Consider the following 13,462-nt stretch of genomic DNA (forward strand, 5'->3'; position numbering starts at 1 on the left):
GATATTTGTGAGGAACGTTCTCGTTCATCATTGTTGGAGTCATCCGCGTAAACGCCCTACAAGCATTCAGTATTTTACTCTCACTTTCTTTGGTTACTTGTCCCACGATGCTATCATAGCAATCAATATGCCTTCTGATGAGATCCACGTGCATCGCCACCCAGTGATCGCCTCCAGTTTGTGGAGCAATATACAGGTGATCCACATCTTCTATCCACTTCAAATTAGTCTGTTGATCTGAAGGCATCAAACCTTTAACTAACTCTTCATAAAAGTTGCCATTGAATTTAAACAGTTTGGGTTTCATCTCTAACTGAGCATAGTCACGAACCATTGTCATGGGGAACCACGGGTCTACAAACGCAATGCGTTTGTTGTGATATGGGAAGGGATCTCGTTTGTACCTATCCCTAAGGAGTCTCATATACGCGCCCATGTACTGTAAAAAAGGAAACTGAGTAAAGAACAACAACTCAACAATATTGTTTTAAATAACTTAGACAACGACAACAATAACTAAGACATTAAGATAAACTTACTACATCAGTAAGCCACCCATAGGTACCATAATTTTCTGGTTTCCCTGGCCAGTCGTTTCGTTCGGTGATTAGCTGCCTATAGAATTCAATTTCCAAATCGCCCTGGCCTAACGGAATATTCCTAACAAACAAAATAAACACAAGTTAATATAATGTTAACAAGCTGTGATTAACTTGTTAAGAAAAAAGGGTCTAAAGGGTCATACTCGGCTTTCTTTAGAAAATCCATAAGTTTCTGCCACGTGACCGGATCAACAGGTGCCAGAGGATCATATATTCTAGGTCCAGGTGAACAGTTCTTCCTCATACACGTCTGTCTGTTGTCTCCAATATAAGGGAAAAACCTGCTTGTATGAGCTTGTTGTGTATTCAATGCACTCCCATCCGGGGACAGCTTAACACTATCCAGCCTTATAGCTTTAATTCTATCAAGCCTAATCTTTTCCTCCTCCTCATCCTCAGATTCAGGTTCAAGTATGTTGGCTTCAGCAATAAACTGGTCTGTAATATCTTCTGCATCAGCTTCTGCATCAGCTTCTGCATCAGCTTCTGCATCAGCTTCTGCATCAGCTTCTGCACCAGCTTCTCCCTTATTCAAACCTCCATGTAGTACAATAGACAACGACCTAGCAGCAGTAGGATTTTTAAGCTTTCTACCTCTACCTCTTTTCTTTTCCTGAATGTCTCCAGCCGCTATTTCTTTGGCCTTCTTTGCCGCAGCTACTTTTTTGGCCTTCTTTGCCGCATCTACTTCTTTGGCCTTCTTTGCCACAGCTACTTCTTTGGCCTTCTTTGCCGCCTGTAACTCTTTGGCCTTCTCTGTCGCCTCTAACTCTTTGGCATTTCTCCTCGTGTAAGGCCGTGTTTTCGTATCAGCTCGTTTCTTAGCAGCTGGAGACTTCTGAAGGAAATCAATTGGATTATCAAACTTATCCATCAGATTCTTACTGATCCCATCCAAACCACTGCCATCAACAGATTTCTTTTCCTGTATAACATAGCGAAGACAATTAACGATAATGATAACTCAACCTAAAGATCCTGGAAAATCAGCCATAAAATTAAGATAAATCAGACATTACCGGAGGACTGTTGACAAAGTAGTTTTCTTGCATTTTTCCTGGAATGATTGGTGGAACTGTTATTCTATGTAGTTTTGCCTGAAGGTCCGGTGATATCAGGTTCTTTATCGGTACATCCGTAGACGCAGATGCCGTGTTTTGGCCAGTTTTCCCAACACTCATGGAAAGCACGTGATCTTTCATCTGTTTGAGATCACGCTCAAAAGGTACAAACCTGGTATCAATCCTTTCCTTCATCCTCTGTTCTATTCTATCTCCAATCTTCTTCTCCAGATCCAGAGGCATTTTTGCAATGTTTGTATCAAAGGTGTCAAACCTTGAGTTTAACCTGCACACCAAGTCAACGAGAGTTCTAACCGACACATCTTCCCCTGCATCTTCCTCCTCACTAGCCAACTGAAACAAATACACAAACTGTCATAAACAGGCTAACGAAAGGTTACATAAAATATAAACTCACTATACACCATATCACTTACCTTTTTTCCTTTCTTCTTCTTCTCCTCCTGTGCAGCTCCTGCTCCTTCACCAGATTCACCACCCTGAATGGTGGTCACTTGGTTATGGACTTTCCGCTTCTTTGCGGGAGGAGATTCAGACTCAACAGCTGCTTTAGCTTTTTTTTTCTTTTTCTTCTTCTCAATCTCCTTCACATCCCAAAACCCTTTAACAAACTTATCCATATGTATGTCTTCAATCAGGCGATTAATTGCTAGGTCGTCTTCTTGATTTGGCCACGTATGAAATAGATCGTAGCCATTTTCCTTCATAACCATTTTACAGACACGCAGCTGTAAGATAATAGATTATGAAACCCATCACTAAGTTTTAACTCAGCCATCACTAAACAATTAACTCAGCCATCAAAGAACCATAACTCAGCCATAACAAAACCATAACTCAGCCAAATAATACCATAAATCAGCCATCATTAAACCATAACTCAGCCATAAAAGAACAATAACTCAGTCATAACTCAGCACTTACTATACTAAATAATAACTCAGTCATAACTAAACAATCACTCAACCACTGCTAGACCATATATCAGCCATCATTTAAACAATAATCAGCCAGTAACTATCAGTCTATCATAACACAATCAAAACCTTACCTCACCAAGCGCTTTGATCTCTTCAGCAATAACCGTTTCCATCGTTGAACATGTACAGTTTCCACGCCATCGAAGCAACGGTATAACATCATCTTCAGCTGTTGCATTCCCAAACCGATCTCCAAAGCATTTGATGGACTCATACGCCCAAGCCTGTAACACGGGTGTAAACCCACTAAGGGAGTACGATTTCCCCATAGGCCTCAACAACTTTATGCCATCAACAAGGGCTTCAAATGCTGACCGACCCCACGGATAAGTCTTCATTGCTTCATCATCAAAAACTCTTTTCGCACTTTCATATGGAATTCTAGAGTTATGATGCAAACCATAAAGTCCAATGTGTTGAAGAAGCAACAGCCTCAACCATTTACGATGATTAGGGATTTTCCATCCCCGGCACACGTTTAATGCTTCCCTGAGTTCATTCAATGATGGACCTTCCCCACCAGGCACTTGCAAAAGTCTGAAGAACGCTTTGTGTTCCTCTTCAAGTTCAAACCGTTCTGTCGGCATTGGGTCTATGTTTAACCCCGTGACATGAGCAAATTCATTCAACCCAAACCTGATAGGTTGACCACCGACCACAAACCAAAGCTCCTTCTTATGTACCCTTAACTGGTTACATAGTAGGAAATGTACTACCTTACCAGACCAGACGAATTGGCTATCAACTAGCTTAGAGATTATTCCAATAGGTACTTTCTTCGTTTCATCCCATGCATCCTGTCCTATTGATTCTCTAATCGTAGAGAAATCTCACATCCTAAAATTGGTATTAATTTCTCTAAACTCTAGATTAGAGATTCCTTCAGCGTATAGTCTTGGGGGGTAATCCTTTGCTTGTTCTTCAGAAATAATCACCATCGACATCTGATAAATAATATAATTCATAAGTAAATCATAAAATAAATCAGCCATAACATAAAACAAACTCATACACAAAGCATAACATAACTCAGCCACAAATACAAAACTCAGATCTAAAGCACAAAATAACTCAGTCACCAATACAAAACTCAGCCGTAACTCAGCCACATCAACAAACAAATCAGCCATCGAATCGAATAGATCTAACAAATCAGCCGTAAACCCTAAAAGTAAATCAGCCATCGAATCGAATAGATCTAACAAGCCAGCCGTCATTAGAGACAGCGACAATCAGCCGTAAATCATCGATAAAAACCCACATTCAGCCGGAAAACTAGAAACTAAACATTCGACACATACTAGAACGTTTAAACAAAGACGAAGACGACGAAGAGAGAGAGAGAGAGAGAGCGCTACAACGAAGAGAGAGAGAGAGCGACGATGAAGAAAGAGAGTGTGACGACGAATAGAGAGAGATCGAGCAAAGACGGTGAGATATGACGGCGAGAAATTGACGGCGATAGAGTGGACAATGACAGGACTGACCGGCGACGAGAGACGATGAAGAAGAGTTTTTTTTTGTAGTATTGGCAGTTTGTGAACAGTGAAAACTGTTCACTTTCCCTCTCTTTGATATAAACAAGAAAAAATAAATGTTGATCTGAAAAAAAACCGCTTAATGACATGTTAAATCATATCTGATGTGTATTTTAATTTGCTGATGTGTATTATTTTTTTTGACCAAAATCGAAAAACAAAACCCAAGAGGTAAATTGTAATTACACCCAGGGCACTAAACATTTGAGTAATTTTCAAAAGATTTATAGATATGAGTAATAAACCAACTTTTTGGTAACATTTGAGTAATTCTTTCTAAAATTATACAAAAAACAAATTAAACTCGAATTCGAAACCTAAAATGAAAACCCTAAAATAAAAACCCTAAAATTGAAACCCTAAAATCAAAACCCTAAAATCGAAATTGAACACGAAATAAGAACCCTAAACTCGAAAGTAGAATTCTAAACTAAAAATTGACCCCCAAATCATAACCCTAAAATAAAAATCTAAACCCTAAACTAACAAGACATTCAGATCGAGAGAATAGGAAGAGTAATCGGAGATAGAGAAGAGAGGAGGAGACTCACCAGAGATAGAGGGGAGAGGAGGAGACAGTCACCGGAGATAGAGGGGAGAGGAGGAGACAGTCACCAGAGACGAGAGGATATAGAGAGAAGAGAGGGACAATAACCAGAACCGAGGAGATAGAGAGATGCGTAGGACAGATCGGAGAAGAGAGGTGGAGATAGAGAGAAGCGGAGAAGAGAGAAGATGCAGAGAGGTGGTTAATCGGAGAAGAGAGATGGTTAATCGGAGATAGATCGGAGAAGAGAGGAATTAGGGATTTTGGTTTTTTGCGGCTGCAAATTAGTCGAGGTTTGAGCTACGCTCAAACTAGGTTTTCTGTTTATATAGAAAAACGCTGCGTCGCAAATCCCTCGCAAAACTTGCTATGGACTAGCTAGGGTCCCTCGCAAATCTCTAGCAAACATATAAAAAGTATGTAATTTATATTTCCAGAATTTGCGAGGGATTAGTTAGGGTCCCTCGTCGCAAATCTCTACAAATATATATAAATATTTCCAGAATTTCCATACATATGAAAAAATATGTAATTTATATAAGAATTATATGAGAATATTGAGAATTGCAAACATATAATGTCATTAGGGTTAAAGTTCAAGGGTTTAAAGTTGTCATTTGCGAGGGAATTGCTATGATTTGGGATATTTGCGATGGATTTGCGACAAATTTAGGGTTTAGGTTTTGAAGCTGTCATTAGTGCCCTAACTTTGATTATAAATCTTGGATTCATCTTTTTAATTATTAATAGTAATGTAATTAGTCTTTAGGGTTTAGGTTCAAGGGTTTAAAGTTGTCATTTACGAGGGAATTGCTATGATATTAGATATTTGCGATGGTATTGCGACTAATTTGCTATGCCACTAGCAAATCCATCGCAAATTTGTCGCAAACCTTGAATATCTAATTTACAAAACCATCAAAATAATTTTAAAAAGTTAGTCAAATAAACTTTCAAGTATATTATAAGGTCCTATAGGCTCATCATACTCTTTTCTATCATCAAACTTTCCAAAACTGTCCAATTTTGCATCTTCCTCTAATCATTAACTATCTTCTACAATATATCATATAAATGTTCATTATATTGGGACAAATATTTGAAAATTATACACAAAGTGTCCAATTCTCCAACAATTTGTGTTGCACTGCCCTATCTTTGATTATAAGTCTTGGATTCATCTTTTTATCATTAATAGTAATGTAATTAGTCTTTAGGGTTTAGGGTTTAGGGTGTAGGGTTTGAAGTTGTCATTTGCGAGGGAATTGCTATGATTATTTTAATTTGCGATGGATTTGCAACTAATTTGCTATATATCTAGCAAATCAGTCGTAAATATGTCGCAAACTCTGTATATTTAATTTATAAAAACCATCAAAATAATTTTAAAAGTTAGTAAAATTAACTTTCAAGTATATTATAAGGTCCAATGTCTCATCATACACTTTTCTATCATTAATAGTAATATATTAGTAATGTATTTCAGAATAATTTACCTTATGAACACATTGAAATATATTTCAGAATAATTATATTAAGTTTTGTAATATTTATAAAAAATAATTTCCTAATTTTGCAATGGATTTGCTATGGCTATCGCAATTCACTCGCAGCTCCATATAAATTTTGCTATGGATTCTGTTTTCGCAAATGCGTCGCAATATTGCGATTAATTTGCGAGGAAGTTGACTTTCCCTGCGAATTTGTCGTAAATGCCTCGCAAATGAGCAGCGGATTTGCGACGACTAGCTTCCTCGCAATTTTGCGAGGAATTTGCCAGAGATTTTTTGTTTCTCGTAATGTCCTCGCAAATCCAATGCAAATTTGCGAGAGCTGTATTCCGTCGCAACTTGTCCTCACAAAACGCGTTTTCTTGTAGTGTTTTTACGGTATTTAACCATGATATAAATGTGCTTTTTGAGTCTTTTGATTTGTTTTCTATGATGTTTTAGAGTCTTAACAGGTTTTCTAGGATTTTAGCACGGATGGAGCAAAATAGAGCAATTTGGATCGTTTTGGAGCATTTAACCGGAGGAAATCAATTTGAAGTCTAATCATACGAGAAGCATCGACCGACACCACATGAGCATCGGTCGACACCAGTGCAATCCGACTCAAGTCTTCATAATTGGAAGTTTTACAAATTTTGCCCAAAGTCTTCCATAATTGCAACATAAGTCCCTGACGTGTTTTAGGACATATATATAGTGTTTTTGGGTTTTAGAAACCCTTAAGTTTTATTCTAAAAGCTATTTTCTAGCAGCTTTTGAGAGAGAGATATTGAGAGCTTTTGGGAGAGACGAATCTGAATTCTTTTTGAGAGAGAAGATTTCTAAACTCCCTCTTTTACTTTTGATATCTATTGCATGTTATTCAGAATTATGTCTTGTTCTTCATTGAATATGTCTGAGTAGTTTGCTTGTTAAGTTCAGGGTTTTTCACAGGGTTTTTATGATTTATTAGATCTGTTATTTTTAGGGTTCATTATCTTTTATGATGTTCATCTTTGGTTGTTCTTCACATTAATTCTTGATTGATCACCTAGAATTAATATCTTAGGAAAATAAATTGATATGAGAATATAATTGTTTTCCTGATTAAACCATTGATGAGCGAAATTACTTTTTACAAAGAGATTTGATTTAGTAATGTTGTGAACAAACTAAACATGTTTTTAAAGCTAATTTTTAACCTAGAATTTTAGAAAGAGATTTGGATTTTCTGGTTTTAAATTTAGATAATATTTGCAGTGAGAACTGATTTATTTTACAAAGAGTTAAGACTTCTAGATCTGATTTTAATTGCTTGAATATTAATTAATTTATTGATTTAATATTTCATAATTACCTGAGAAATTCCCTAGGCCTAACCTTTTGATTTTCTGAATTCACAACTTTTTATTTAATATTTTGTATTGATTTTATTAATATTAACCATCTTGTTTAGCGTAATAACAAAAACTCCATAATTTATTGTGTTTGATCTTGAGTCTCTGTGGATTCGGCCCTAAGTACTACATTGATCTCTTGTTTGAGAGAGTAGCTCTAGGGATTAATTTGAGCATATCAAGATGTTCGAGGGACAATACTCTGTTCCTTCCTTGATAGAGTATAGGTTAATAAGAACAATGTCTGAGTTGCAAGTTATAATTAGCCAAGTGAACTCCAACTGATTCTGGTTTGAATGTAGATTGTCTTAGCCATAGAACATAAGCGTTAGAAGCTTATGTGAATCAAGCTGTCCAAGGAAGGTTCTTGCACGATCTTGTTTACATGAATATGACGATTAACATTATTTTCTTTCTGTTTCAGGTAGGAGATAAGGTATTTCGACGCGGCACTAATTCTCCAGAGATCAAAACTAAGTCCACACAAGGAGAGACCATACGGCCCAATCAATTGACAATACCTCATGAACTGGCACTTGCGCTATTTTTGCGGTATAAGTACTACGAAAAAGTCTTGTTATCTTTGTGATCTTGAATCTAGAATCATAATATGAGTATATAGAATCTATACAATATCTTACTCTTTCTTTTTTGTTTTTAATGCCTTTTTATGATAATTTTCTTGCAGTAATTTTTTACATCCGTGTATTGTTCTTGCAGACTTGCAGTGAACTCATCTTTCCATCAGATCGTCAGGACATCTTTTTATATTCAGAACCCTAGTAACTCTGTAATAACGTTTTCAACTTCTCTTTTACTATGAAACTGAGAGTAGTAAACAAATAACAACAACCCACAGCCTCTTGCTTTCGCCAAATCAGGGACAACGGACTTGTTCATGTAACTTATTGCCCATAAGGTTGATAATAGTCATGCCCAATAAAGCCCAATCAATTCTTAACGCTTACTGAAATTAATTTAATATTTTATTTTTTAACTGGCGAGAAAGAAATAAAAAATTGACGCCGGTGATGCTGTACTACAGTCTACAGTTAAGAGAAGAGGAGCTACAAAAAAAAAAAAAAAATGATGAGTGAGCTCGTGGTGTGAAGTGAAGGCGAAGAAGAAGAAGAAGAAGAACGCGAATGGCGGCTACTCCGTGGTACTTTGTTGCAGTACTTCTCACCATTCTCACCAGCTCTCAGGTTCCTAATTCCAACCCTAATTCTCCAATTCCTTTCTTCTAGGCTTCGTCGTCTTCTTCTGTCGCTAATTATGATCGAGTCCAGATTTGTTTCTTCATTCCATGGATTCTTAGAATTTCGTCGAGTTTATTATAGATCTTGAGTTAGCGGTGGTGTTAGTCTCGCCAAATCTAATCCTGGATCATGTCGGTTAGACTGTGATATTTGCTAATTCCCACGGTTTCGAGTAATGTCATGATAGATCGTTAGATTCAATACGCCAGTGGATTCTGATTTATATCTGCGAGTGTGTGATTGTTACTCTGACGATTCAGGTACCATTTCATTCTACTTTGGCTAGGTTTTCCAAAAATTCAATTCGGTCTCACTTTATGCTTGTGATTTTGTCGATTGATTCTGTTCAATCGGTGTAGCTGAAGAAGTTTAGTCTATACAAGTCATGATCATCATTCTTTATATTATTCACTCAATAGATTCGAAGATGACATAGAAGTTTTTGTTTCATTTCTTTCACTTATTATATGATACAGGGGATATTAACAACTCTTTCTCAAAGCGATGGAGGTTATAAGTATGATTACGCAACTGTTCCCTTTCTTGCTGAAGTTTTTAAGGTATTTCTCGTCTTCTTCTTCTTCTCTTACAAGCTTGATTTTTTGCATGTCTTGTTTAGCTGCTGAGTTTGTTGACTTTTGTCTGCTGCAGCTGATCATATCTGGTTTGTTTCTCTGGAGAGAGATTCGGACTTCTTCATCTACAACTTCAAGGATTACTACGGATTGGAAGAGCGTTCGCTTATTCGTTATTCCTTCTCTTATATATCTGATCCATAACAATGTGCAGTTTGCTACATTGACTTATGTAGACACATCCACTTATCAGATTATGGGTAATTTGAAGATTGTGACCACTGGCATACTCTTTAGGTAATCTGTTTTGTTTTGTGTGTCTTCTCTTTCTCTATACTATCCTTTTTGCGCGCCGAGCTCTCTCTCTGTGGATTCACTAAACTGATTCGTTATCTGTCGGTGTTATAGGTTATTTTTGAAAAGGAAACTATCTAAACTTCAGTGGATGGCTATTGGTCTTTTAGCTGTTGGAACAACTACCAGCCAGGTGTGCTGATGCATACTCATTGAATTACATATGATATTCTCCTTTTTATCTTAGTACTTTTAGTGTTATGTTTTTCGAAATGTTCAATGTTATTCTACTTTGCAGTCACCACACTAGTTTTGTACTGGTAATTTAAATGCTAAGCTGGCATCAAAATTTGAACCATTCAATTGGTCATTTCGTTTTAGGTTAAGGGATGCGGAGAAGCTTCATGTGATTCTTTATTCACGGCTCCGATACAAGGTTATCTGCTGGGAATCCTTTCAGCTGGTTTGTCTGCGCTAGCTGGAATCTACACTGAGTTTCTGATGAAAAGAAACAACGACACCTTATACTGGCAAAACTTGCAGTTGTATACGTAGGTATCTCTTCTTCACATCAAACTTTCTCATGCCAAAAGTTTTATTGACACACTACTTAATTCACCTTAGAAGCCTTTTCATTAGGTATTGATATCTGTGGTTCAATCATCGTATCTTTTGTTTCTTTACTCGACGCCAGGTTTGGTTCACTTTTCAATGTTGCCCGGCTTATAGCAGATGACTTCAGACACGGATTTGAAAAGGGTCCTTGGTGGCAACGTATCTTTGATGGGTATAGCATCACCACTTGGATGGTAGTTCTGAATCTCGGATCAACCGGCTTACTGGTCTCTTGGTTAATGAAGTATGCAGACAATATTGTGAAGGTAAAAAGATCATTCGTGTTCTTCATTATCAAACATAAGAAAATAAAAAAATCTGTTCTTAAACACACATTTACATTTTTCTTGTAGGTTTATTCTACATCAATGGCGATGCTACTTACTATGGTGGCATCCATATACCTCTTCAGCTTCAAACCGACACTGCAGGTTTGTATATGATTTTATCTTAGGATCGGATCTTCTTCCCTGTATTTGCCTCATTTGTATTCTTTACCTGTAACAATCCTGCAGCTTTTCTTGGGTATTATCATATGCATCATGTCGCTGCATATGTACTTTTCTCCTCCACAAACGCTCGTGGACTTGCCAGTGACAAACGAAGCACATCCCAAGACCTTAAAGCAAGTTGTCGTAGAAGAAAAGACAGATTCTTGAATCAAATGGACGAAAAAGGGGTTAGTTCAGCAAATAGAAAAACCAATTTGCTAGTAAATGAACACAATGATCCTTCTTCTAGCTTCATTTCTATTAGAGAATCAGATACTTGGAAAACGAGTTCTTTTGAAGCAATGCTCTGTTAGTTTCTTCACGTTCCGATTCCATTTCTATTCTTTGTAAATGTAGATCAGTAAGTAGTAAATTCGATTGTTGAAGCCTGTTTGTTGTTTTCTTTTTATATTTCACTGATGAGTATAAGTATAAGTTATTGTGTTCCTTTTTCGACCGGCTGGTCTAATATGGTTGGTTTATCTAGCGTTGTTTCGGTTTTGGTTTATTGAAGGCATTGTGGGCTTTGTATTGGCCTTCCTATCTGGTCTAGTGAAATAATATAGTCGATAATGTTTATTTGATACAACTCCAAGACCAAAATGTATTTTTTTTCTACCTCTGGTTCCCATATACATATATACGTATCCAGTTCTTAAAAGTAGAATTTGTAAAAGTGTGGACGTTCTTAACCACGAAGGTATTACGGATTCGGTAGAAAATAAATGTTCTACCTAATAGTTAAGAAAGAAACAAAACCCAAAAATGTGGAACATTTAAATTTTAGCTTCCATCTCTTGTTTTGAAAACAATAGTCACATACTCACATGTCGAGCATCTTCACATTCTCTAAATGTCGAGCATCTTCATCTTCATACTCTATAACAAAATTATTTCTAGACTTTTCCTTTTACGTAGTAGTAGTGGTTGAAGATGTACTACGTAACTTTCTTTATTATCGCATCTATTATTTTTCGCATATCTTCAGTTTTGCGATCTGATAAATCAATCGTTTTCTTAATAAATGGTCGTTTATCCAAAAAATTTGCAGATCAATACATTTAAAAAAAATGTAGTTGAAGTTTATTATACTAGCTAGTGTGGCATCCCATGGCCACGAGTCACTCCATAGGTTCATATTTAAGACACATTGACAAAAGTGTAATAATGATAAGCCAAATCCGTAAACGATAGGTCACTTGTAAAACATTAAAATGCACTAGTCGTCGCATGCGCATACAACTAGAAATATTTCGATGGTTCCAAAGAATCAAGAATGGGTCCGTCTCTGCATCTTCCTCATCTTATCCCCAACAAACATTTAAGAAACGACCAAAACTCTTCCACGTATGAATGATTTCAATGTATTTATTATTATCGTGGGAAATAGTATTGAGCTTTAATAATTACATTTAAAATGGGAGTATAGTCCAATAGAGAAACTCCCGTTTAAAATGTACTCTCTTCGTTTCAAAATATAAAATATTTTAGAAAAGCTTTTTGTTTCATAATATAAGATATTTTTTTATTTTCTATACAACTTTTAGGTTAGTTTAGTATTTTATATTATGCAGTATTGTTTCTGATTGGTTGAACTTCTTAAAAGTAAATACTTCTTAATCTGCGTGCTTTAGTCAATACATCATGTATTTTGAAATGGAGGGAGTAATTATTATCATCATGTTGTGTGAAAATAGTATTGTGAGATTTAACAGATGATCATCATTAGGGTAAATATAGAACAATAGAGAATTCCCATTTAAAAATAGCATTTGTTTGCATTTTGAGCCTGATAAACCTGAGTAATTAACATGCATGTTGAAAACATAACCGAGAAGAAATGTTTTCTGTTTTGTTTTGTTTTGTTTTAGTCACCAAGTTACACTCAACACTTAATTCGATCATAGTCTTTACAGTTACTATAAGGACGATAAGAAATAAGCATTAAATTCGCTTCTGTTGTGCGAAAACGAAAACTTGCAAAATTCAACTAATAAGCCAAGTAACGAGAAATACAAGACACAAAAAAAGGTTATCTCGATGCATTTAATATGTGAAGTGATGAGATTCCCAGCCTCCAATATTGAATATTTTGTTACAATCAATATTTATATTTTTTAAAAAAATACGCTTTCTGAAATATATGGTGGTGTAAAAAGTTTTGAAAGATGTGAGTATTTTGATTATCCGCATTCTTAATCTGCAATTTGAGCTTTTTAATCATCTCTACATTCATATTGCGTTCCACATAAAAATAATTTTATTTTTACAATGTGTGTGATTCACTAAGAAGTCCCTATATATCATATATCATGACAAGATAAATAGAGTCTTTTCTTTTTCTTTTGTTCAACGAAAATAAAGTCTTTTTAAAAACCATATTTTAGCTTTCCAGTTAGGCTCAAGTGAATTTAAAATCTACCAAGAAACAATCAAAGTCATTTTACTTTTGTTCTTGTTTAGCATCTTTCTTAAACAGGCTTTAATTATATTTTAAAGTAGTTAAAAATTTTAAATAAAAGTTTACAACCCCCACGGCGCCAAGCCGCCAACCAATCACCTTAAGATATGGGTGTTGGGAACATAAATTTC

General features: G+C 35.9%; 1 protein-coding gene across 3 annotated transcripts; it reads left to right on the forward strand.

Annotated features, from left to right (window-relative positions):
• Positions 1-8,631: 8,631 nt before the first annotated feature.
• LOC104724546 (CMP-sialic acid transporter 1) lies at positions 8,632-11,356 on the forward strand. 3 transcript variants are annotated; one of them, XM_087474370.1, is made up of 9 exons: positions 8,658-8,841; positions 9,083-9,155; positions 9,372-9,455; positions 9,547-9,767; positions 9,879-9,957; positions 10,146-10,315; positions 10,459-10,645; positions 10,733-10,810; positions 10,895-11,356. In XM_087474370.1, the coding sequence occupies exons 4-9, from the start codon at positions 9,727-9,729 to the stop codon at positions 11,036-11,038; spliced, it is 699 nt and encodes a 232-aa protein (XP_087330496.1). In that variant the 5' UTR covers positions 8,658-8,841; positions 9,083-9,155; positions 9,372-9,455; positions 9,547-9,726; the 3' UTR covers positions 11,039-11,356. The 3 variants fall into 3 exon arrangements, 2 of the variants coding, with proteins under 2 accessions (XP_010441347.1, XP_087330496.1); XM_010443045.3 differs by lacking the exon at positions 9,083-9,155 and having other exon boundaries at positions 8,632-8,841; XR_015571988.1 differs by lacking the exon at positions 9,083-9,155 and having other exon boundaries at positions 8,644-8,841; positions 10,146-10,319.
• The last annotated feature ends 2,106 nt before the right edge of the window (positions 11,357-13,462 follow it).

The sequence above is a fragment of the Camelina sativa genome, chromosome 11, assembly GCF_030686135.1.
Source record: "Camelina sativa cultivar CO46 ecotype springtype chromosome 11, ASM3068613v1".
NCBI classification, from domain to species: Eukaryota; Viridiplantae; Streptophyta; class Magnoliopsida; order Brassicales; family Brassicaceae; genus Camelina; species Camelina sativa.

Excerpts from the sequence above, each read along its gene's own strand:
- LOC104724546 (XM_010443045.3), top strand. The coding sequence starts at position 8,782 with ATGGCGGCTACTCCGTGGTACTTTGTTGCAGTACTTCTCACCATTCTC. Across the intron at positions 9,456-9,546 it reads TTCTTGCTGAAGTTTTTAAG|CTGATCATATCTGGTTTGTT; the intron begins GTATTTCTCGTC and ends TGTCTGCTGCAG. Across the intron at positions 10,811-10,894 it reads GCTTCAAACCGACACTGCAG|CTTTTCTTGGGTATTATCAT; the intron begins GTTTGTATATGA and ends ACAATCCTGCAG.